The following is a 27443-nucleotide window of genomic DNA, read 5'->3' as shown; positions in this document are numbered from 1 at the left end:
TGGCTTTCAAATACCAAATTGGTGAATAGTTTAGCTTTTTTTAAAATTATTATTATGTTGATTTGAATGTTCATATATTTGTGTTACAACACACTGGGTCTTAAAAAAAAAAAGTTTTAATTTATTCAAGTTTGATGAGGATAAACTCAGGGAGAAGATGCAGATCCCTCAGAAATACGTCCAAACGATGTTGTTACAGAGAAACATTGGTGAACATGAAGCCAAACTGGCAGCTACAGTAACCTCACCACTTGTTCTGTTGGCTCCCTTCACTGTCTCACATTCAGAGACAGACAGAAGTTTATGATTCTTTTGTTATTTGAAAACTCAGATTTATTATATTTCTGATAGTTTTGATCCTTCCTGACCTGTGCAGATCTTCACTCATCAGACATGTGGGTTTTTTTTTTTGGAAAGTTTGGAAGTGGAGGTTTTTTTTTTTGTGTGTGTCTGAACAAGAACAACTTTTTGTAAAGTCTCTAAAACTCATTCAAATTTTATCTCGCAGTCCATTTTGATCGGCCTTTGACTTCCCCCCTGTGTGTATGTGCATGCGTGATTATGCAAGTGATCTTTTTGTCTTACTGCCCCGAGTTTCTTGTCTGTTTAAATCATTGATACAGCACTTTAGTCAATAATGGCTGTTTTAAATGTTTTATAAATATCCCTGTCTCACCGCTCTCTCCTCCTCCTCCTCTGTTTATTCCAGGCACTCTCCTGTCATGTATTATTTCTGCTTTCTTTGTAGTCCAGGGACTCATCGATGCACAACCGAATTGCGGACCACCGCGGCAGCCAATCAAAATAAAAACTGTATTTTTATCAGACATGTGTCATCAACTGATCGACAGAATTACGTTTCATCCCAAGTATGCATTCGTTTGGCGAAAGTGTGGCTTGGTTGTTTGTTTGTTTCTGCAGAGTGAATGTGCTCTGTAATTGCAGAGGGACACAGCAGTCCTAGAAGATGTTCAGTATGTGACTATCACTTCCATCCTTATTGTTTATTTGATTTGTCTTTTAATAGAGTGGCCTAATAAAGATAGAAACTTCAATTCCAAGCCAATACTTGGTGTAATACACTCAGTAACAGGCACAAGCTGAAGTAAGAATAAACCATGATGAAGCGTGAACATTAGAGAAATGCCCCCTGAGCTCTGTTACATGGAAACACCTTAAGGCCAAATCAATCCTAAACCTGAATTCCTACACACTCTCAGGATGGTTTATTTTTTTTTTTAAAAACAACCATTCGATGTTGAAGTCTTTGAGCTCTGGTTTCATGATGTTGGCACAGGTGGAACGCAGCTTCGCGCTGGCAAAAACCACAGCTTTCCTGCGGTACTCACAGCGGACACTGGCACTTTGGTGTTGGTTTGGTGACTTGCCATTCGCCCCCCCGCCCCTTCAAACGAGAGGAGAGGCACAGCAGAGGTTGTTGTTGTTGTGGTGCTACCGATCCAGTGGTGCGTTCCGGCGCCGGTGCCAAGAACGAGCGTGACTCACTCACGCGATCCACTGTTTTCCTACTCAGAACATGTCGACTGCTCCTGTGTCCAAATAATCCCATGCTCTCTTTGTTTGGTGAAGACAAACCCAGAGAAACCAGTCTGAACTCACACCGGCTTGTTCATTCACATTTGGACTCATTTTCTATTCTATTAAATGTCATCCATCTTTATAGAGGGGAGCAATCTTTATGGAGCAATCTTAAAGGATTGTAAGACATTTCGAAGGTTTAAAAGTGTCTTCAGAAGTAAGATGATTGAATAATATCAGCAAATTGTTTGATTTATGGGAATTAGGTGCTGTGAGAGTTGTTTAAATCGTTGCTGGGGCAGATTGTTGACTGGTGTTGTGTATTTATTGGTATTGTTGCCTTTGCATAAATGTACTGGACGAGGAAATGGTGTAAATTATAAATCTGCTAGGGGTAAGATAGGTGAGAAGGGTACTGTAGGTGTCATAAGCTTAGAGCTTCAGCCTAGACCTTATTACTGGTTACATTTACAAGTTATGCTATGTTGTGTGTTGAATTCTACTGTTTGTTCAGTCAATTAATCAATTAAAATGGATCTGTAATCCACCGTCCTGCGCCGAGACCTGTCGTTTTCCACCGGTGTCTTTATATCTGTTCTAATTGGAGATAATGCAGACTGTCAAGCCACGATTACACACAACAAATCCACTGTTTAAATTTCATGCAACAAGCGCCACACTGTGCAAAACGTCCGCGCTCGTGTGCACATCAAACGTTTGGTTATAATTAATTATTCGACAGTTTTCCGCCACAGTGGAAATCAACAGGTGCTTTGGAGATGAACTGGATTGAAAACAGTTCACACAGCTCCATGACGAATTATAGATTAATTAAAATGTCTTTGTTTGCTAATAACTCCTGAGGACTGTCCTCTTCCTGCCAGTCCAACCCCCCCGGCGCCTCGCTCGCTCTAAAGCAGGGGATAACCGGGGGCAGCGGCTGCGTGTTTCATCACTGTTTAATGGAGGGGGGGCGTGACCATGAGCTCCATGTTTTCTATTACAATGCAGGTGAACAACTTGACGTGGGAAATGCTGTTCCGATCAAACAAAGTACAAGATATAAAAAAAAAAAACTTGCCTTGAAAAACAAAAGAAAAGTTGCATCATGTTACAGGATTTTTAAAAAGAGAGCTTTATATTTTTGGTTTAAATTTTTCTCTTGAGCCTGATTTACCATGAACTCTTTTTATCCTTCTGACTGTTCATAAACCTCTCCATGGTCTCCCCGCTTCATATATCTCAGACCTTCTCGGCCCATAGAGCAGCACCAGACCCTCAGATCCTCAGACCGTGGCATGTTGGCTGTGCCACCTTCATGGAAGAAGAAGCCGGTGGGTAGGGGAGGTGGGGGGGGGCAGGGTCTTTTCTGTAGCAGCCCCTCAGCTCTGGAATAATCCGCCAGAAAGCTGACTCTGTCGAGGCTTTTAAGAAGCATCTGTAGAACCATTGTTTACTCTGTAGCTTTTAATTGTGTTTAATCTGTTTCTATTTTCCATCTGACTCCATGGGTTTTGTTTCTATGTGTATAAATGGTGCAAAATCTCTTCAAGGTTTTGTTTGTGAAGCACTTTGGTGCAAAGACTGTTTGATTGTAAGGTCCTATAGAAATGAAATAAACATCCATGTGGTGAAACATAAAGAGAGAGAAAACAAGGCAACAAACATCAGATAATCTGTCAATTACTAATCTGTTCCCTTTTGATTTAAGGTCCTTTAAGGTCAACATCACACAGACCATCACTGGAATGTGTAAAGTCTGTTTTCTATTTATATAGGCTACATGTATGATTCAGTTAGTTATTTCTGAATGAATAACCTGTTTAGTTTGCCGTCACTCAGACAAAAGGTTTATCCAATCAGGCTCTTAAAGAGACTTTAACCAAGGATATGTACATGTTTACTCTATTGTTACCTTTTTGCCCCAACATGTTGATTCGTTCCTTCTTTTCATTGATTAGTTCACAGTGACACACGTATTTTTGTCGTCGTAGGAGAATTTCCTGTGGCCTCGTCCTGGTCTGATACAAAGAAAAGAAAAAAAAGAAAAGAAAATGCTGATCTGATGACAGAACGGCTTAATTTGAGCTTCAGGGCGACGCTGAGCAGCAGCGAAATCGATCAGAGTTGGACTTCATGAAGTTTACTCTGTGAAACTTACTTCCACCCACTAACAGGCTGCTGCTGCTGCTGACTGTAAATGAGGCTGCGTTTCATGATGCGCTCACCAATTTTATTCATCAGTGTCATTTGTTTCATCTATGTTTTGTATTTTTTTAGGTTTTTTTTAATATGGGAAGGTGGCTTCTGGGGGAATTTAATACAACAAATTACTTTAAATCAATTCATCCTTCTGTTCAGCACCACGGACAGCGAATGTTAAGAAGCTCTTGTTAATGACCCTGCAGCACGTGAACTGGTGCTGTTTGGGGAATTGTGTGTAAAAATTTAAGAGCTTTTGTAAAAATGCTCTCAGAAAACACTCTTAACCTTTAAAATCAATCATGACCAGGGGGAGTGAGGTGGTGGTGGTGGGGGGGCAGAGCGAGGTGGTGCTGTAAGGTCTTTCCCTCCTCAACAACCATGTTTACTCACATACAACTCCTTCATACGCTACTATCAAGTTTCTGTCTCACTTCACATGATGTTGACTGATACCGCTGCGCCCCTGATTACCCTCCATCTGTTTCATGTTCAGCTGGTTTTTTTTTTGGTTTTTTCCTGGTTTGTCTGTTTTCGTTTAGCAATTTCTTCTTTTTTTTCCCTCCATTGAGGTGAAGTGAAGCTTCAGGGATGAATTCACAGTCACAAAGAAGCGTGAAATATTTCTTTATGCTCTGCTCCATTGTAAAGAAGAATTTTAAAAAAATAAAAAAACAAAAAAATAAATAAATAACTGTCAGACATCAGACTTTCACACCTCCCACACTCTGTATGTTTCCCTAGTTCTGATGGAAGCCACAACCTACACGTTAGTCTCACCACTTTGCTGGATTTACATTAAGTATAATTAGTGCGCTAATTTCTTCTTTTTCCCACGAATACGAGAGGAGGACGTGAAGATCCAGAGGTGAACTAGTCAGAGTTATAGATGCGTCACAACGTTATTTTAGTTGATGACCAACTTAATCAAGTTTGATGTCCAGAGAATGACTGATGAGTTAAGTCTTACAGTGAACAATTACATCAGTGGCCTGATCTTGTACTTACTTTTGAATACAAGCTGCAAGAGTGCAAGATGTACCAGCTGTTTGTTGTCATGGTAACTATATAGAAACATACATTTTAAGTTGTGGAAAGGTCACTGTCTGCTTAAATTGAGGCACAAATGCTACTTGGCTACAGGAACAAAGGTTCATCTCCTAATTTACATCACCAAAAAACAACAATGTGCTTATTTATATTAAATTACCTATTTCTATATATTCATACAGTAAGTGTGCTTATTATCTCTTCTAAAATTATAATAGGCTATTATAATATATCCATCCAACCAAAGAGCAAACAACAACAACAACTCTGTCCAAGTAAATATTTGTTCAATATCCTGCAGAGATAAGGTCTGCATACGCAATAATTTAATAAATTACTTCAATTTTGATTCTTTAAGAAGGTTTTTTTTTTTTTTTTTTGAGTCTTAATATGTCAGAAAACAGACAGACCACCCACCGCCTGGCAGCTCATTTAAATGTTGTAGTGAACGAGGTTATTTTCAGTCGTGTTAGAGGATCCTTTACACTTCAACTCCGAACATAATAGTGTCAGATATCTCCCACTGACTGTTTTTTGCCTTTTGTCAACACACTTGAGTCGTGTCGTACAGTTGGTGGCGGGGGGGGGGAGAGTGCGGGGCCTTTTAAGTCTGACAGAGACTTTCTCAAACTAGTTAACCCGAGCTCCACGAGTTCACAGATTTGAGAGCAGCGCCAGCAGGTAACACATTCCTCATAGAAGGGACATAAAATCATTATCCTGCCAAGCAGCAGGTCAGTGATCAAAGAGCGCTGCTGTCACTGTTAATAGTCTGCAGACAGCCAAACAACACTAACAAAACACAACGCCACCGCTGAAGAGCCGCACCGACGCCGGGTGTCGGACAGGCGCCGTAACTAGTCCTGTTAATGCTCATCGGCTTCAGATGTGATGTCTCAACTCCTCTCAAATCACTGACACACACACACACACACACACACACACAGGTGTATCTGCATGTACGCTTACTGATTCATGTGCAATCCCCTTGAGAGCTTGTATAGATTTAATATTTCACTACAGTTATATGTTGTGTAGCTTCAAATCCGTCTATTTGTCTATGTACCGTATCTAGTAATGCTCGAGTTCCTCCTATTATTAATTCAAGTAATACAAATAATACAGTTTAATTCTAAGTATAGGTAATTTCAGCCTTTTATCGCACTAATCTGGATCTTTCAGTGGCTCTTATACATTAATTCATGTCTTTTATCAGTTATTTATTTATTATCATCATCATCATCATCACACTGACAGCATAGGTCCTTTCAGACACATCATAAGCTCATTTGCATATGTCATCTGAACATTTACCATAAATGTCAGATGTGCCATGAAACGCAGCCATCACATCAACATGGCTGGTAATTGCTGATAATCTAATTACAGCTTAAATTGTAACATTGCTTGTTGGATTTAATCGACTCTTTCTGCATTTGCAAACTATTGACTCTCCAGCTCCAATGTATATGTAATAACAATTATAATGCATGCATATTATGACTCCTGTTAATGATCTATTATGAATATATTTGTGTTTAAAGCATCTGCAGAATATCCGCTCACGATGTTGTCATGAGTTTCCTCCGCAGCGACTGTCACGGCTGAGTGAAGCATGAGTTTGGTTTTAATGGTTTGAACTTGGTTATGGTCAGGGAACTAAAACCATTCATTAAAGAACAGGGAAGAACCACAGTCGTTGCTGTTGACTCGACACGTTGAACAAAATTCAGTTTCCACCCACTCTCTAAAAAAGACACGTGCGTTTTCTAGCGGCCACTCACTCACCACATCTCTTTTCAGATTCGCTTCTTTCTTCCGTCTCTTTTCAGGAGATGAAAAACCACCGCCTGCCTCCTCAAACCCCCCAAAAGACTTGCTCACTCAAATTTGAAATGATTTTTTTTATTTTTTTTTGCCTTCTGCAATAACGCTGTTCTACAAATGCACATGGTTGGGCCATGTGCAGCTCCATTCATTTGGGGAGACAGTGAGTCAGTAGGCCGACACAGTGCATCTGCCAACTGTGACTACACTCCACTAAGTTAGACTCTGTATGAAAGCACACACACACACACACACACACACAGTTTACTCACAGCTCCGCTAGCTGCTCCACCCTTCGTAGGCAAGCTGGCATCGACCTTGGGGCGATGCGCTTGATCTTCGCGCACGCCTCACCTCTTAATGATAAAATGAGAAAACTGGGTCGGAGATGTACATTCCCACCAGAAATAGTGGGAAGTTAACATCTTCAGCTGAGCACCAAGACTTCCAACTGGGAAATCATCTCTAAATAAATCAAATGAGTTTCACAAATAGGTGAGGAGCCTATGGGAGGCCAAGGTTTGCTCCTGGGAGGAATGAACAAGTCTGGATGATTAACTGAGAAATGAATGACCTGCTCGTGTATCCACTAGAAACCTACTTGAGGAATCAAATGACTCTAAATTAAATGATATTTGGTACGTTGTTTTTTTTGTTTTTTTCATTATTATTATTTATTTATTTTTTATAGAGACGGATGCTGTTTTTCATGACTATTTATTATCTTCTTCCAAGAGAGTTTTTAGTCATTCCCCCCTAAGCTAAATTTTGAAGCACTGTGTTTATTTCCCTCAACCTGCACTTGAAAGCCAAAAGCATTTTCAGATTCTGTTGTCTCGCATTCAATCAGTGGAAAAACTGAAGACGTTGTATTGAATTTGAAAAGGAAAATAAATGAATACCGCGCTCACAAAGTCCACAACAAACTGGATCAGACAGAGGTCATCACGTTGCAGCGGTTACACGTGTTCTTTAAAGGGACATTGTGTAACTTCTCCTGTTATCTATTCACGAAAATCGATTATTTCATTCAAAAGTCTGTTTTTCATTAATCAGTAATCCCCCCATCAACAAAGTGAAGTGTTCCTTTCAGCTCTGAATGAGCCGTTCATATCATTCATATCTACATGGAGCGGGTAAGCTCGGTGCTGCTGCCATGTGGTGTCGCCATGGTGACGGTAGGAAACCACGGAAACTCAGCGGAGACGCCGGAGCTGTCGGCTCAGGTCGAGGTGCCGTCTGTGAAAAGTCACCGTGGTAACGCAGTGAGGAGGGATGGAGCGTTACACTGATGCTGCATTCACCTGCAGTCGGGCAGACGGCCGTCGCTAACAAACCAGATGTCATTTTAGTCACAGAAGTCCAGACAAAGACGGTAAAACGTGGGTCAGGTAAACAATACCACATCGCCATGACAACATATTGTCACGTGTATTGTTTTGCCTCGTGCTGACGGACCACTTGTTTACATAGAGGCTTGTTTATGCCGTTACGTGCAGCGGCTGTCGTCCGTCTGCCGTCTGCCCAATTTCACGTGAATGCAGCATGAAAAATACGATTGAGTTGCTTAATTGCGATATACAACCGCACCGCTAGATGGGAGTAATTCATACACAATGTACCTTTAAACTCAGAGTTTGCAACAGAGAGAGAGGAAACAGGAAAGAAGCTAAACGTGCATGCGAACAGGAAGGAAGAAGGAAAAGTCTTGAGATGTACAGTACAGTTCTGTACGTGGACTCACCAGAGTTGGGGTCCGAGTTGCCGTCAGCTTCGGTCCTCTTGTCGGGGGAGGCCTGCTCGTAGAAGTCGTCCTGCGCCTGCACCAGAGGGAGAGGTTGTGTGAGGAGGGAGCCACTGCCTACAGGCTCGTGGTCGCCCAGACCGCTGTCACTGCAGCTCTCCTGAGAGCCGTCCGGCAGGTGAAACGTGACGCGCCGCTGCGACTAGAACCAAGAGCACAAAACAGAGCCTCTGATGTTAGTGCTCTGCTCTGCACCCTCAAAATGTTCTGGTTTTTTTAAAATTATTATTATTATTATCATTATTCTACAATGAGCCGAGCAAGCTAAAGCTCATGCACGCTGCTGGACACACTGAGCACTCATCGAGTACTGGAGTGTGAAATAAGCAGTAATATAGTGGAGCAGGAATAGGCAGCAGCAAATGCATCTAACATTTACAAATAAGGACGGGATTGATGGAATCAGAGGGGGGGTTCATTTTCAGTTTTGGAAAGAACAATAAACAAAAAAAAACTGAGAATGATTGTTGGATTTAAAGGTCCAGTTCGACTCGGGCCGAGTTATTGATGGGACAGGGAGGAGGGGGGGGGGGGTTCACACATGGTAAATACAGTCACGTTTCACTGCACAATGACAACCAATAACAGCATGCAAATTAAACATCGAGCGCTGCAACAACAAAAAAATCAGCAAGGTGAAAAGTACAGAATTTGTGAGCCATTCATAAATACATAGGGTAATTAATGTCAGGCGTAATTAACAAAGGCGATGAAATTTTCTAGATATTGGTGGTGGTGGGTGGCGGTGGCGCGATGACGGTGTTTATGGTTTATTTGTTGAGGCTCTGCTGCTGCAGGGACGTGTTGCACCCTGATTGTTTTTTGTTTTTTAGTTTGTGTGTTTGTTGTGTCGGTTTTGTTTGCGTGTTGTTGGCAAAGTCAAAGTGGCCTGTAGAGTTAACAGAAGTCCTTCTTCCCACATCGTGCACTCGCACCGAGAGGAGAGGAATTTCTTAACCCACGAGTCTTCCTGGGACAAACACACATGTCTTCTGCTGCAGAGATACGTATGCATGTGAACACGCCCCCCTCCCCAACACACACACTCACACACCATCCTTAAAGCCATCCTGATTGAATTTCCAATTGTTAATTCCAAGTGTCTTTTCCCCTTGCTCTAATGACATTTTCCTCAGGCTTTTTCATAAGTCCAGACACAAGCCTGCAGCTAACCTTTCGTGAGCACAGAGAGGTCCCTGCCACATCCTTGGTGATGACAGACAGAGACGGGTTTTACAGTAATTATTGGCAAAAGCAAAGGTCACCCAATCTGCAGTCTGATGCAAATGACCTCATTATATATTTTAGAACTGCTCCAAAAGCATGCAACATTCAATTAAACAAAAAGGAGAAATATAGAGGGAGGGAGGAGGAGGAGGGGAGTTGGCAGATTTGCAAAAAAAAAAAAAAAGAAAGAAAGAAAAAGAGACACAGACTGTGGAGAAGAATGCAGATTGGATGGATGGATGGATGGATGGATGGATGGATGGATGGATGGATAGATAGATGGATAGATGGATAGATGGATAGATGGATAGATAGATAGATAGATAGATAGATAGATAGATAGATAGATAGATAGATAGATAGATAGATAGATAGATAGATAGATAGATAGATAGATAGATAGATAGATAGATAGTCTGTATGTGATATTTTATGAAACTCAAGGTTTACAAATAAAGCATTGTACTGAATTCATTCATAAAGCGTTTCGATTGATCTCATTGTATATTATATATCTGGCCTTAATGTGTCTCAAAGAAAACCACATATTGTATGGGTTTGTTGTTTGACCATGAAGTATAAAACACTCATAACAATATGTTGTTATTTGACTGAGTACAGTTACACACAATCTAAACCAGGACCCATCACTTCTTCTTCTTCATCATCATCTTCCTCTTCCATCTCCGACACCAAGAGAAAGTGCAGAATCAAGTACAATTAAATGTAAAGGTCTTGTAAAACAGTGGGAGTCTGGATAAATGTCACAGAGAGTAATTATAAAGAAGCAGATGATCAGATGTGGTATTTCAAATGACGACAGACGACTTAACAGGGAGAAGAGAAGAGAAGAGAAGAGAAGAGAAGAGAAGAGAAGAGAAGAGAAGAGAAGAGAAGAGAAGAGAAGAGAAGAGAAGAGAAGAGAAGAGAAGAGAAGAGAAGAGAAGAGAAGAGAAGAGAAGAGAAGGGGGTCCCTGCTTTGTTTATCTGTGCGACAGCAGCTAATGCTTACTGGGTGACGTGGTGACATCAGCTTCATGCGTGAGGAAGACGCAGCGCTGTAGTTTATGTAGTTTAACTAAATCTGTTCCTCTTTATTGACAGGGTCTCTTCATATGTTTCCGTGCTGCAGCCGTCCATTGGTCGGCTGCCCTGAAAGTGTCAAGCTACTGTACAGCAGCAGCAGCAGCAGCAGCAGCAGCAGCAGCAGCAGCAGCAGCAGCAGCAGCACTGACACTGGCAGCTCCTCACTGTTTATTCTACAACAACAAAGTCAATGCAAACACAGCGCTCAAAGCCAACACGTATTCAAAGTGAACATTTTGTAAACCTTGGATAAATCAACTGATTACTGTAATTAAGAAAATGTGCTCCAGATGAAGACGATCAAACGCAGCATTAATCCATTAAACTGAAACGTTATAGGTTTGGGAGCGGAGCAGAACTTATGGGAGCTTTTAAGAGGTTTGATATTCGATTAGTGTAATAATAATAACACATCAGTATACTATGAGAATACTTTGATTAATACCTGGTCTGTAAGGAAAAAGGCAGTAACCACGGCGACAGTGTAAAAGATGGCTGCTGCTGCTGCTGCTGCTGCTGCCTTAAGCCCCAGGAAAGAACAGTAATTTTAATTTTCAATTAATCACAATACATGAACGTGACAAATGTTGTATTATAAAATCCTCATAAACATGACAAGTGCAGCCAATAATTGAAATAATGTTAACTGCATGTAATTTCCTTTGATTTTGACTTCTAGAGTGAAAAAGTGGCTTAGTATTGATTTGGTTAATGGTTTTAGTGTGTGTGTGTGTGTGTGTGTGTGTGTGTGTGTGTGTGTGTGTGTGTTAGTTGTGTGTGTGTGTGTGTGTGCTGTCAAACACTGCTGGGACCTGCAAATGAAACAATGCTCACACACAGATTTAACTGTGGACTGTGTTTGGGCAAAGCAGATGATGTTGAATGTAAGAATTAGAGTTGTACAAGCTGAGATGATGGAGGGATAAATATTTCACTATGACCTGACTCCTTCCAGGCAAAATTATTTATAATTCATCATTTATAATGTCACTGCATTATGAGCTGTAAATCAAAAAATAAATAAATAAAAGTCCGGCTTTAAATGAACTGCACTGTGTGGGGATGTGGGCGCTGTCATTTGTGCATGTGTTTATTTGTGGGTTTAAGCATGTTTTGGAGATATTTGTGTTTCTCTGTTGCTGACAGTCACTTGTAGTAATATTAGCATAAGACCGGCTTAAACTATCCCTGCTGCCAGTTTACAAGATATTACGGCTTATCGCGCCTGCTAACCCTTATTATCCGCTTGTTTTTATAATTTGCCTGACCAAACACACTCACTTTAACAAACTCAAAGCAAACAGCAGCGGTGGCGGTGGCGGCGGCGGCGGTGGTGCATTGCTGCTGCTGCTGCTGCTGCTGGAAGCTTTAAATTCCAGAAAGCTGACAAATTATCAGCAAGTGGTGGCGAGTAGATGTCGACTATTGAAGCATCAGTCACACACAACTTTACACAAATCGTGTTATTGGAAAGACGAGAACGTGGAGAAGAGTTCTGGCTCCCAACGGATAAAACCACGATGCGTTCAATGTCTGTGGTTCAAAATGGGTCAACACTTGAGTATGAGAGTGTCATGACCGTTACCAGTTAAAAAATATATATATATTGGGGAAAAAAAGTAGATATTTGAAATATTATGAATTCTTTAAACTGATGTGAATGGTAGTTTGAGACGGAATAAAAGGAGATAGAAAGATGAAATTCTTGTTAAGTATAAGAACACGTGTACATTTATAGAGTAATATGTCACTTCGGATGACAAACAGACAGTAATTGAGAGGAATGAGATTATTTCTATTATGTTTTCATATAGCAAACAACATATACTTTTTCTCACTCCTTTTCAAGGATACAACTTTAGTTGTTTTGAATATTTTGTTTGCATATTGAGAAATTTTTTGTCTCCCATTTGTGCTGATACGTACTCGCATATATCAATCTTACAGGGATAACCAACATCTGCTGGTATCAGTAGATGAATAAAACTGCAGTTATTCACTCATTAAATTGTGTGAATAATGACATCACTGAGTGTTGTGACACGTCTCGGCTCTGAACCGACACTCCACGTCAACACCTCTGCAGAAAACTCACAATCAGAATCAGAACCGGAGCGCGGCGAAGACTCGATCCATCAGGAGACAAAGCTGATACAACTTGGGCTTCATCTGACAGAAAACAAATAGGTATAGGGCTCATGACTCCCTCTCTCTCTCCTCTCTCCATCTCTCTCTCCTCCTGAGTGTGACCATATGGAGCTCAGTGTGCAAGTCAAAAACAACTTCTGTGTTGCATTGTGCTCCCAACGAACACAAATACAACAACGCTGCATTTCTATCAGGCAGACGTTTAATGAGAAGAAGCACCACACTGAACAGAGGCGCATGCACCCACGCACCCACACACACACACACACACACACACACACACACACAGAAAATAATGCAACCTCCTCACCCCCACAAATAATCTTATCTATCAGCAGTCTGACACCTGCAGTGAGAGAACACTTCCCACGAGTCCTTTCTCACAATCAGACCACTGAGGGAGATCAGTCAACCAGGAAAACAAAACTCACAAAAAGATCTCTCTCTCCATCTCTCTCCATCTCTCTCTCTGTCTCTGTCTCTCTCTGCCTTGCTCTCTCGTTCTTCCTGCTTCCCTTAGAGACCAAAGGTGCTGTGCCATCTGCTGGACACCTTGGAAAATACATTTTAAAAGGCCACAGATGCTGTTCTGACTGTCTTGTCTTCTTTGTCTCCCACTGATTGGCTCTCTCCTCTCCTGCCAGTCAGCTGACGAAAGTGAAAGTAAACTCAGCGACTTGGTCAGAAATTTCAAGACAATAAACTGTCAGTTCCCTATCAGCTCTCTAGTCTTCACACCTTCTGCAGAAACAACTAAAATGACAAAGTTGAGTCTTATATGATGCTATTACCCCTCAGATAGAATAAAACACACCCCGTTTCATTGTGTATGCCTATGTGTGTGTGTGTGTGTCTTTTAAAGAAAGTGCATTTCAGTGTCGTGCACTATTCCCCACAGTTTTCACCCACAGCCCTGACAAGCTGTAACATCCCATAAAACATCAAATCAAGTGAAACATTAGCAGCTGATAGACATTGCCTCCTGTCAACACACACAACAGTCGGATTTCCTTTGGGTTCATCCATAAAATGCATCACAAACACACACACACACAGACACACACACACACTTCCCCCTCCGTCAGCCAGGGCTCTATTCCGATGACATAAACACATCCAAAAAACAAGCTTTTCAAACAGCTTAAAAAAAGATGAAAGATGCGAAGATAAAAAGAGTTCCCAAAGTTGTTTCTGTAAGCAACACTCAAATAAAAAGTGACAAATAAATCACAATCTCCCCCGTCTTTGATTCTGACTCTAATATTGACGTAGTCTGCTCCCGCTGCCTCTCCAGAGTCTCAGTCTGCCGCCTTCTGCTTTTCATCATTAAATCATAGCCAGGCAGTTCTGAGAAACATCTGCATTCTGCCACATCCACAATGAAGCCCGATCATTCACTCCCCACACCGCTAATATATAGTATATGCACACACTCAAACACACATGCACATACACACAAAGACAAACACAAAGATGCATAAATCTAAGTCACTTCTGACCCATTTCCCAAATTGCAAGCTTGGAGGACTGGACATGCAGTGTGTGTGTGTGTTTCTGTGTGATGTCTAACAGTGGTGCTTTGTGTTAGTCATTTAGAGAACACTTGCTTAGCATGTGATTATGAGCACAGTCCATCATTTTGACTCTTTCTGGGCTAAATGATCTCATGCAGATTTATGGATGTAATGTACAGTGTGTTTATTTATTGTCTAACCCACATAGAAAACACGTCAATGTGTTTTTTTTCTTCCTTTTTTTTCTCTCCTTCTTCCCCTCATGATAAAAAGCACAAACCCGTAGGACAGGTGTCATCTTGTCATCTCTCACAGATGACAGGTGCTGTAACAAGCTCCCTCTCACTAATGCCCTCAGAGTCCAAAGAGTTTCCTCCTCGTTTGTCTTCACGTCTCCCAATTAATCTCCTGCTCGCACTTTCCTTCATTATGAACATGAACAGTTCTGCTCCACACTAGATACTATATTCAAAGAACAAAGGATATGTAACAACATAGTAACACGCTACAATACAGATACCTCATTTCCTGTGATCATAAAACTGATAACATGATGCCGAAACATCCTGAATCAATATGTCTTATTAAATACGTCTAATCGATTATTCAGGCCACAGGGGAGCGTCATAACATCACAACATGTTGTAAACACAACACTGATACATTATCACCTATAAAACTGATGAGGTGAACATGAGAGGAGACGCTCAGCAACAATGGAGATGATTTAGAGTCGTGTTTTTGAACCATATGATTAAATGTGACCTGAAATGTTTCAGGTTCCAAACACAGAGGGGAAACTAAGCGCTGATTCCACCTGGCCTCTAGGGGGCAGCCGCTGTCACAGAGTAAAGGCAAATGCACAAAAGCAAACGAAAGGAATGCTTGTGCGTAGAATTTCAGAAATATTCCAAATTGTAATTTCCATGGGAATTTATGGGGATTGACTAATTTGGGGGGTAATTTTAACAATCTGTTAGCCTGACAAGCCAGACTATATCACTAAAATGTCTAGTCTGGAAACGAGTGGTAGACCTCGGCTCAATCCAGGGGGTGGGATGAAGGCTGTCTTTCAAACTGCCTCTGCACGCAATAAGGTAGCGCTACGACCAATCAGAGCAAAGAGCAGGATGTCGTTAGCCTGACAAGCCAATTAAAATCTACGTCGCCATCGCGTTAAGCCGCCCAACGACTCTCTAAACAGATAGAGCGCTGTGATTGGTGAACACAATCGGTGTTCGAGACTCAAAAAGTTCCTACGGCTCGTTTCTAGACCCACCTACTGTACGAAGCAAATATTTTTGCTACCGCTAGGGTGCGTCTAGATTTCTAGGCTAACAACCTGTATCTTCACTCTATCATTGTCATAATACCAATAAAATAAAATGCAACCATTAAAAAAATATATTTCAACAGATTTATTTGTGAGTAGAACTTTAAAAAACTTAAATTATTGTATTGAACAATCAGTTATTTCATTGAACCACAAAAACATGAATGTCAAAAAGTAAAAAGTGCATGCCACAATAGTTTTTCTTAACTACATTTAAGTTTTTTAAGTTAGGTGCCAACGTTCAATTTAGTAAATTTCACATTTATTCTGGTTTATTCCCATATATTCCTGTAATTCCAATGGAAAGTCTCCAACTTTAAAAATTCTTGTGTGTCTGTTAACAGCATGCTCACATGATTAACCCTGTGTTTTACAGTAACTAGAAGAAAAACTCATAGAAAACATCGTCCAACATGCTAAACTTAAACATTTCCTGTTCCGTAACAAACCAACGATTAATCTAACCAAAAACGGAAGTTGCTAAAATTCAGGAAATAATGTTTAGAGCTTATGAAACTCACTCAGCTTCTCAGTATTTACCATCGCCATTTTAAAAACCAGTATATGTAGGATTTGACCCTGGAACAGCGGGATGAATGCGCTGAGAGCGACTCAAAGACGGCGCAGATTTCTTACCAGGATTATTTCATTTCTCTACAACATAAAAACAGAATAGATGCTGGAATAAGGTAAGATGCTACAATCAAAGAGTCTACACCTTGCGGCTTTAAACTGTTATGGTATAAGCTCCTTTAGTGCAAAAAAAAAAATACATTCACTACTTCATAGGCCGAAAAGCTTAAGAAACAAACCTTCTAGGATTATCTCTGTCGACTTCAGAATAGCTCTCTAAGTATGTGAAGTTAAGGCTTTAGCTGCAGCTAACGGGCGCGGTGGTGGCTGAGCTAACCGAGTCTGACACTACAGGCTGCCTACAGCTGGAAACATGAAATGAATACATCGCCTAAGCATGCATGTCTAACTTTTATGTACAGTAGTTACATCTCGCTAGCCTACAGATGGCTGAATCTTCCCCGGCTCGCTGTGTTTTGCCGTGCATCGGTTGCGGGCATGAAGGCTTTCAACATTTTCAACATTTTTTTAATTTATTTTTTTAGTCTAGGAAAACAGACGCAAGAATCACTAAATTAAACAGAGTTTACCTTAACAGACCTCTTCAAAAGCATGAAATTTCATGTATAATTAATGTCATCTAACAGCACCTAGGGCTAGATCTGGACATCTTAGGCTCATCTACTCTTCTTTCTTTTTTTCCCTCTCCACCCAGCAGTGACCTCTTACCTTACCCAGCACACCCCCTCTGCCACTGCCACTACTGCACTACCAACCCCCTCTGGTCTCTCCGTCTCTTCATCCTAGCTTTGGTGCGCTGTTCAACAACCTGACTTGGCTGTTTGAGTGAGAGCTGTGAGTACAGGAGTCGTTTCAACCAGTTTCCCTCTGCGCCTTAAGCAGAGCTGAAGAAACCTGTGCAACTGCCACAGAGCATTAGCTCCAAAGTTAACCACTACTGACTCACTCATCGGTTCTACCCTCCGCCGACATCCACAGCCATAAAATGAGAGACACAGCAATTCTTCTCTCTCTGTATGTGTGTGTGTGTGTGTGTGTCTCCTGCATCAGGATGAAGGATTTGACACTCAGAGACAGTTAACTACAGAGCAGAGCAGGCTAGGCCCTGAGCACCGAGTGTGGAAGCTTGATGTGTTTATGAGTTACAGTCCATGTGATCTTGGTGCTGCTGCTGCTGTGGCACTATACAGTACAGGAGGGTGTTAGCTTACATGCTCTAATGCTACCATGGCTACTACTACTACTACTACTACCACCACTACTGAGCCATACATTTGTGTCACTGAGCTAATAAAATGAATTACAGACATTAAAAAGCAATCAGAGATAAATAAAATACACTCACGTTGCATTAAAAAGCTGCACAGTTATTTATACCCATTCAAAAGCCCTAAAAAGGCATAATCACAGTGAGTGTACTCTATGATTCATAATAACCTACAACCCTATTAGCTGTCATGAAATCCTATTTGTGATTCCATTACACCAAATAGGTACAGAAGCACACATTTGTTTAGTTGGATCTCTGTTTATCCTGTGGAAATAATGGCTATTTACACAGCCATGATTATCCAGCTTTGAGAGATCAAATGTAAATCGATGCAGCAGCAGCAGCAGAAGGGAGGAGGTCTGGTTGACTTTGGCAACTGGCGATTTTTATGGCATTTGCAAAAACAGAAAAAAGAAAAAAAAAAAAGCCATAAATATAAAGATCCTAAGATCGTTGTTGTGGTTTGTGTGTGTTCAGAGCAGCCAGCGAACAGAGACGCATCAGGATAATCAACAGCTGAAGGGTATTGTAACCTTTGTGTGGACTAAATCCAGCGTGTCCTGTCTATTTACTGAACATAATGTCCATAAAACTGAGCTACAGAAGAGTTGATAATACGTTTACATGAACCAGATATGGTTTTCCAGTGCCCCACTCTGTTGGTGTCCTGGAAGAAGAACAATGATCTTAAGAGCTAACTTGAATTTCTGTTACTCCACATAATTATCACTCACACACATTCACACAAAGCATTGTCACTGTTTTTTTGTTTTTTTTTAGCTTGGTCATAAATCAGACTTTTTTCCTCTTGCAAGACTTAAAAAAGAAATTGCTTCTTCCTTTTATATCTAATAGCACTTTTCTTTCCCTTTTCTCTGCCAATGAATTGGATTCTATTTATTTGCCTGTTAATAGAAATAAGGTATTATGAGGGTGTTAATCTAATGAATGGAAGGAAATATGCAACTAATCCACATGTTAAATTTTGCAAGCTTCTACATTATCTCAGGCTCTCATTTAAGAAACTAAATTCAACTGACTGGAAAATTAGCGAGGTGCTACAAAAGAGCTAAAACCTAATGACATGAGCAACAACTGATTAGTGTGATACTGCAGCTTAAAGGAGAATCTTGTATGCATAGTAGCTGCTGTTTAAAAGACAACCAAACAATGAATGCTGTGATATCTCTCTTACTAACTAACCAGCAGTAGATCCATTGGAAAGAAAAGCCTCTGTTGTCCTCCTGGGTCAAGGAAGGAAGGAAGGAAGGAAGGAAGGAAGGAAGGACAAAGGGAAAGATGGGAGGAAAGAAGGAAGGGAAAAAGGAAGGAAAGATAGAAGGAGGGAGGGAACAGGTTGGGCCAATTGGGTCAAAAGGGAAGGAAAGGGAGGGAAAAAGAAAGGAAATAAAGATGGAGGGAGTGAACAGATTTGTTCAAGGAAGGAAGAAGAAGGGAGGAAGAAGGGAAAAAAGAAAGGAAGGAAGGGAGGGGAAAAGGATTGTAGAAAGAAGGACGGGAAAAGGGAAGGAAAGAAAGATAGTGGGAAGGAACAGATCAGGTCAACTGGATCAAAAGAGGAAGGAAGAAGTAAGGGTGAAGGAAGGAAGGAAGGAAGGAAGGAAAGAAAAAAAGGATTGTGGAAAGAAGGAAAAAAAGAAGGGAGGATGGAGGAAGGGAACAGATTGGGTCAGTTTGAACCAGAAGGACAACAGGAGGGTTAGACCGGAAGAGGAGAATGACATTTTTTTGTAATCTCAATTTGTGTGAAATGGCTTGACAAGGCTCATAAGCACTCACTAAAAAGCAGCAGATGCTCATGCCACTTGATAGTAGGAAGAAAGTGATAACGGCAGTGATGTTTGATGCTGAAGCGCCGTGGCAAGGTGTTGACAGTGCCACCAAATATCACTATTGATAGCCCTGCTCTTCATGTGCCAGCCGGGATGGTGTTACAGCCGCGTGCCGACCAACTGTCTAGAGCCTCGCAAAAACCCTACAAGAAGAAATCTGTTGTGTTGTGTAGGTGCATTTCTTGAAATAGCACACTATACAGTCCATTCCCTTCCCACCATGCACTCACATTATTCATAACTGTATTCAGTGGTAGGTTTCAGTATCTAGCTACTATAGTCACATACAAAACCCTGCAAATGCATTGCAAATTACAGTGTTCAGCATACAGCAAGCATACTGTACTGCTCCTCTGGTAATCAGTGTGACTCTGCTGGTGCACAATCTGTTGTTCCTGACCTGTACTTAACAAAATGATGGTGCAATTAGTGGGAAGATTAGCATTTTTTTTCTCATCTGAGTGAGTGAGTGTATGTGTATGTGTGTGTATGTGTGTGTGTGTGTGTGTGTGTGTGTGTGTGTGTGTGTGTGTGTGTGTGTGTGTGTGCAGAAAACTTTTGACCACTTGAAAACATCCTGAAGTGAATTCAAAACAATGTGACGGGGCATCAATTACATATGTCGAGACAAATTCACTTCTGAGGAAGTTTCACGCTCCGGTGCACCGAGCACAAACTTCAACGGCAAAGATGGAGAAGAGGAAGCGTGCACTCGTTTTCTATTTGAAATGCAGGTGAGATCAAGAAAAAAAATAAAAAAAATAAAAAACTCTTCCACAAACATGCACACATTACCATACAGTTATAAACATAGATCCAAGTTACACTCTGTGCATATACATGTCATATCAGTGCAACCCAAAGCTTATATTATGTGGCTCTTAATGCATCAATTACTGTAAACAATCAAAGCTGCTCCACACTAATCCTCACTGCAGCACACAGCCCAGAACATCAGGTTTACACACACCTGCTGTTTTGCTATTTCACCCATCAGGAAATTAGAAACTTAACTTTCTTCTCTGAGAGGACAGCCACAGTGAGGGAAATACAATTAAGCTCAAGCCTTAATAATTAATTTTATGGTCAATGATCTTACCAACAATTATTTCTGATGCAAACTAATCATCTGGAAAATAAGAATCACCCAGACCCCTTTTTCCATTTGTTTTGTTGCCAAGCAGCCGGCAAAATTTCCCCCTGCAAGAGTTTTTTCTTGGTGAAAGCTCGGCAGCAGCATAATGCATAGTGCTGGGTAGCGTGTCGCAGTGCATAATTTGTTTTTGTTTGTATGTGATCGCCTGCCCGTTTGCATTTTGGGGCGACTGTGACAGAAATGGAACAGTTTCTCTTTCTGTGTTTCTTTTTTCATTGATGGAAAAACCATTCAGTGAAAAACGTTGTGCAGAGAGCGGCGTCGTATGTTTACATACAGTAGCACAGGAGCAATTTTTCAGCATTGTTGGAATTTCCTTGAAATATGATGTCTCTTATCTATTTATTTATTTATTTATTTTATAGTAATTGTGAACATGCAGCGGGATGGAGAGCAGCATCTGCACATGATCAACCGAGGGAGAACAAACACAGGAACATGAAGAGAGACATGGAGATTAAAAAAAGGAATGAATATTAATGGCCCAGTAGAAGGCGGTTTTCCACTGTGATGCAGCCCATACATTATCCGTGTTGTCAGATACATAGAGAGGAATGCGGGTCTTCATGGAGCCCAACAAGATCTTCATCCTCTCTGTAGGGTTTAAACCTTCAGATAATGCAAATCCCAAACACAGAAGCCCAATAAGATGAAGCATCTGGATGGAAATAATACATATTTTCTTTTTAAATGATGCTAAAAAGAAGAAGGCTGTATTTTATATTTCAAACAGCGTCTCTGAGGTTACATCAAAAACTCTGTGTTATTTAAAGGAATAGTTCAACATTTTGGCAAATTTCTTCATTGCCATAATCCCTATAGTCATAGGAGTAGGTTCATTACCTTTAAAAATCGGTTCATGTTGTTTTGAGATCCTATGCTATGAGATAATAATGTAACAGCAGTTGTTTTCGAGGCAAATGCAACCAGAACTACATCCCAGACACGGCTGCTGGGGGGAGTCCTTTATGTGTTGTAATGTTACATAATTACACATGATTATTTCATAGCGTGGTGAAAGTGCAGGTCACAACTTGTCCACCAGAGTGTTTTGGAGTTGTTGGATTGTGTATTTGATGAGTTTGATGAGGGACAGGGGACCTGTACCGTTCACCTCCATTGTGTTCACTGAGCAGCTCACGGCTCTGCCCCGCTGATCTCAAAACAACATGCACCGATAATTAAAGGTAATGAACCTACTGCTATGACTATAGGGATCATGACAATTTGCCAAAATCTTGAACTATCCTTTAAACTAAGCAATGTCAGATAAAGAAAGACTGATTCACTGTTTTGTTTTCAATAATTATACCTGACCTCACCTCTTATAGCAAAAGAGACAAAACCGAAGCATTAGACATTCAGAGCAAACTGAAAAGCCAAACTTATTTCAAAAGGAATTTGGCCGAAAACTAACCTTGCAAGACCTGCGCCTCCGACCCGATGCCCCAGGTCGTGTCTCTGAGGCACCACGACACACACACTTCAAACACACCCCTCTTGTTTATGACAGATAAGGCTACACAAATATACACATCATACAACTTATATGATATTAGCTCAACAGTGACTTGCATATTTCCCCTTTAAGTATGCTCCATGGAGTTCATTATGTCTACAGATTGCAAGAGGTTTTTCTTATGTATAAACTAAAGGAACAAACCGGATCATTGAGGAGTAGTAGTAGAGACTGAACTACGGTTTGAATCACACACCTGCAGCACCATGACGATGGGCGATCACACCTATGTAACATCAGCTGATAAGACACGTCGCACCAACACCTAGTGAAGCTTCTGAAGAAGAAATATCTGTGGAAACATGTGGAGGTATGAAAAGAACAACCTCTTCTTGTCTTATGCAAAAGAAAACTGAGCTATTATTTGAGCATGGATTTAAAAGCAGTGACAGAAACACTGACATTGCAGTGTGTTGATCCTCTCTCTGTCTGTGTACACTGTGTTGAACGAGAGCGGGTCAGAACCTATAGCTGGACGACGCGCCAGGCATCGTGCCACTGTCAGAATCTCTGTGTTTTAATCCAGCTGAATTCTCAATGAAGCTCCTCTCATGTTTGTTTGTTTTTGTATTTCTGTTGTAAAACCATTGAATTGAGTTTGAGACGCAGCACATGAAGTCTCCTGTTCACAAACAGTCACCTCCAACCTGCTTCCAAGCTGCTGCTGCTGCTCCGCTGCCAAAATCCTGATTTTGCAACCGAGGTGTCGCCTGACAAAACCACCGAACATTGAAGCTAAAGACTGCAGCTGTGCTGCGACTCCAAACAGATTTACTTGTAATATTTACTTGTAAAATGATCATTTACATCAGCTGTTTGTTTGTTGGTGCCAAATCATTTTGAAAGAGCAATGACCAATGGGGGAGCGGCTGACCATTAGTCAGTCAGCAACAATCACATTTACAGGGGAGGACCTGGTGTTGCAGCCCAGACATTTAATGAGAAGTCTACAAACACGATCACACCAGCATCTTGCCAGGTCTGGAGCCGAGGCAGCGATCGCTCACAGTGGAGCAGAGTTTTGTCTTGTGCTACAGTACTGGATGGGAAATCCAGTTGTGTCAGTGAACACATCATGAAGTAAGGATGGGAACGACACAGGATTTGGAAAACTGATTGTCGAGGCCCATGTGTCGACTTTTTTAACAGCAGCAGCAGATATGCGGGCGGGGGGGGGGGGGTTACAAGTGCTTTTGTTGTGGTTTATTAACGCTGCTGTCGAGTGGACGAGGCAGCACGCATTCGGTTTCTTTCTTTTTTTTTTCCTGTGCATGTCCGCGGTCCTCTACGAAGAATGCAACCATTGCATCCACCTGTTTTGCCGATGGTTTTGCCCTTTTTGCGGAGCCGGACTCGGGCATCAACAGCACCATCACCTATAGACTGCAGGGAGCCTGGACAGCTGATCTCTGGACTCTGTCGCCTGTCAGCATGCACGCACGCTCCCGTCACATGTGAAGCAGAATGGGGGTCAAGTAGCTATCCCATTTAGAAATCCCATCCCTATCATGAAGGCTGAATATGTAGCAGCTCATTTTAGAGTTTGTTTTTTTTAGCAAAAGATTAAATGAAAATGAAATGAAGGTTCTTTGTGGTCAACGAGCTTCACTTGACCTCCACACACACACACACACACACACACGGGGGCTGTCGCTGTTCATGAACTTACATCCTTAGAAACAAAGGCAACAAAAACTGAATAAAAACAATGTTCCACTGGTCTCATCTGGTTTAGTCCAGCCACTGCCTCCCAGTTACTCATGTCCAAAACATGAAGGACATCCTTGACACTGAAATCTACCTGTAGCAGCTCTGTAACACGTTCCACTCAGACTGAAAGAAACTTGTTTTTCTCTTTGAAATCCACATCCTCCGTCCTCCGTCTCTGGTTTCAAAACCACCGGTTCAGTCGCTAAAACTGTGATGTTACTTTACGGTTTGACAGTGGGTTTTAAATATACAGGCTCTTTCCATGCTCCTGCGTTATCTACCTAACAACTGCGAGGCTTTCCGTAGATCCCCTGTAGTGAACCACTGTCTCTCTTGTCAGTACAACTGAAGCCTCCCACCATCTCCAGCCTCGCTGCACAGGAGTGTCCCCTTAAATAATGTAAAGTGGGTGAAATACTGACTTCTTCTTATGTTCCAGTGAAAGGAGGAGGACTAAACCCTGCCTCATCAAAACAGCTCTGGAACTTTATAACTTCACTAATTAAAGCTTCAAGCTGCGTTGAGCAGGCCGGTTGAAGCCAGTCATGCACCGTGGAGCAACTGCTGCCGTGTTTCTTTGCATTCTTAATTGTGATGCAACAAGCACACATTGTTATTGTGTCTGTGTGTCGACCACACAATGAAACATGGAAGTTCACCACGCCACCAGAGCCACACTGTTCAGTCGAAACGCATCAAGAAGCTGTAGAGTGTTTTCTGACTAAGACCATGTCCACATGTAAACGCAAGCAGACAAAACCTGATACTTTTCTATGTGTTTGGGCCTCATCAAACTCTGAATCGCTGTTTTTGGTCCATAAAAATGCATATTTTGCCATTTTTGGGTCGTGATTGGCTGACGAGGTTTGGGCTGCAGCTATATAAGTTTCAAGGATGGCGCCGCGGTGGATGCAGAGCGAGGTCGAGAGTGCCCCTCCCCTCCCCTCCCCTCCCCCAACCAGCCACACTTTGTGATATTGTGTTTCTGTAAGAGTCGACTGCCATTAATGTTGGACCGTTTTCGTTGGTTTGTTTTGTTTCCTTCCAGGTTAGTTTCATCCCTCAGTGAGATTTCTATTGGTTGAGGTTGTTCTATTTATGAAAATAAATCCTTGAATTTCGTAGTGGCTGCTTGAGTCTTGGGGCAGATGGGGTTTGGCGCCCCTGGTTGGGGCGTATTACATTACATGTGGTGCGCTTGCTGCATGTGTTTCGCACATACGGTGTCATTTTGTGCGCTTGACGTGCATCTACATTGAGTAAGTTAAGAATTTGTGTGGGCAATAGACAATACATCTGAACAGCCCTTACAACACAAAGTATGACTGTAGCCATGGATACAGTAAGAAAGGATCTGACCGGAAACACGCTTTGGTACTTCTATGCTATGCTATGATTGGTCGATGCATTTTTAAAAGTTAAAGTTATATCGCCACCTGCTGGTGTGGCATACAATGCACAGCGTCTTGTGTTTACATAAGGACAGATTTTTTTTTTTTTATCGTGTTGGTGTGGACTAGGCCTGAGTCTGAGGCCGACTGGAGAATGTTTAATGGAGCTCCCTCAACTTCCTGTTTAGAAATTAGACAAAAAACATCAGAAATACCATAATTTCTCACCAGGAGTCCATTTAATTCCAATGCAGAGTTTGTCAAATTTCAGTTCCTGTTAATTTAAAACAGCAGACTTCCAGTACTGCTTCATGTGCATATAAGTGGAAACTGTGAGGAAAGAGCCTCTTTGCAATTTTTGAGCCAAAAACGGTCAAAGTCAAAGATTAATAAACATTAAATACAACAATTTAGTCCTGAATAAGCTCCAGTGTTTCACCCTGTTCTGCTCCCGATCATGTGAAAAGTCCCTTCAGTGTCAAACTCTCTTTGTCCTCCTTGTTCCTGTTCCTTAATTTCCTTTCTTTCTTCTTATTAGGTCACCTTTCCTTTCTCTTTCTTCTCCATGCACTTCTTCTGTGACCCACTCAGCCTGAGTCTCTGTAGTCTAAGTACTTACACCAACAGCCTGAGGCAGGATGCCCTGATTTCCCACAGCAGGAGAGAGGCTTCCCTGTGACGGCCATCTCTTTTATACCAGTGGTCAGGTTGTGCAGGTAGATTTATGTATTCTGCTGCTGATCTCCTCTCGCCAACATCCCCGTTGACATATTCATCTCTATACAGCCTCTCCTGGTGTTACGCTATGTTATCTTCCGTCAGAGACCACATTTGAATAATTTCCCCCAAACAACCTATAGATCAGCTGAGTCACATGACGAACTGTCACATGCTCACTACAAGCACAAGTGTGTTTCCATTTAAATCTGGGGAGGGGGTCATGGAGGAGGGTGGGGTTGAGGGGGGTTGACAGGTGAGGTAATGTGTGATAAGGCTGTCGTACTGTAACACAAAGAGACCAGCCAGCGGGGGGGCAAATGCAGCGCTGCAGTAATAATAATTCCCACTGTCAGAGAAGTGAATGACAGATCGTCTGTGTGCAGCCTGGCCTCATCTCTGTAGCCATCAGGCACTTTACATGTCAGCTGATCCCATGTCAGCCTCTCTGTCAGATTATAAATCAGCAGTAAATATAAGTAATATAAGTAAATTATTCAATGAATGTCATATAAAAAAACTGCTATTTCTAAATGAAGACTGTTTCCTCTTTATACGCACGTCCTGTCGAACACTTAGCAAACCCAATTGACCTTTTTTATATATTATATATTCCTATGATTAACTTTAATAGTATTCATACTTATTTCTAATAAAAATTTCTAAAAAAGAAAAAACGTACAGGAATGCAGCAGTGACACATCCAATCTGACTAAAATACAGTGAACATAGAGAAAGAGCCCCGCCAGGCAATAAAGTCTTATTTAATGAGAGAATAAAATATCCCGGTTCATTCAGGTTCAGTGTTATGTAACAGGTAACGTCGTCTGTGCCTGGATGTAAAACATAATTTACAATGAAGACTTTACTATAAATTTAAATAATGTGGGAAACTGAATAGCACACAGAGTACTGTATTTGTATTTGACTGTTACATACCATGGAGCCTGGATTGTATTGTATTGTATTGTATTGTATTATGAGTGCCCCCCATGCAACTTTAACTTCCAGCTCACAGTACAAACTGGTTTTATAATCAATCTCTGGACCTTCCCAGGGCCAAAATCTAAAAATAGCTTCAGTCCCCCCCCCCTCCCCGCCCCCCCGGCTCCCCACTGCAACCAGAAAAAAGCTGACCGACTCGATTTACACACCACAATTTTTGGGAAGGTGTAATGGAACTGAGAGCAGGAATAATGGCATATCTAAGGACCGGCAGCTCCAGGCATTTATCCCACAGTTAAAAATCAGGAATCAGATTGCTGCCACGACAAAAAAAGAAAAAAGAAAAAAAAAAGCATATTTTTTAAAAGCAGCAGCTTGAAAAGATCTGAAATGGTTGAAATGGTCGTACATTTGGGTGAATTACAGAGTTAAAAAATGAAGCCATTTAAAGCATGTCAGTCAGCTGAGGAGTCAGATTCACCACTAGTTGGTTAAAGCTGCAGGCCTGCATGCTGCCACCGTCACAATGTCGCATTTCTTACATGTTCCCTCCCTCCG

At 41.4% G+C, this 27443-nt stretch overlaps 1 protein-coding gene across 3 annotated transcripts in view; it reads right to left on the bottom strand.

The window, feature by feature from the left end:
- pcdh9 (protocadherin 9) overlaps positions 1 to 27443 on the bottom strand; it is a 254675-nt gene that overhangs the window by 63049 nt on the left and 164183 nt on the right. For 2 of the 3 annotated variants that reach the window (XM_085805648.1, XM_085805658.1), the window contains one exon: positions 8363 to 8564. In XM_085805648.1, coding sequence (XP_085661774.1) covers positions 8363 to 8564 — 202 coding nt within the window. The remainder of the gene's footprint in view (positions 1 to 8362; positions 8565 to 27443) is intronic. The other variant, XM_085805667.1, reaches the window with a different exon arrangement.

This window comes from Trachurus japonicus, chromosome 3 (assembly GCF_045865225.1).
Source record: "Trachurus japonicus isolate A0001 chromosome 3, Traja_1.0".
NCBI lineage: Eukaryota > Metazoa > Chordata > Actinopteri > Carangiformes > Carangidae > Trachurus > Trachurus japonicus.
This window is presented reverse-complemented; position numbering and strand designations above follow the sequence as displayed.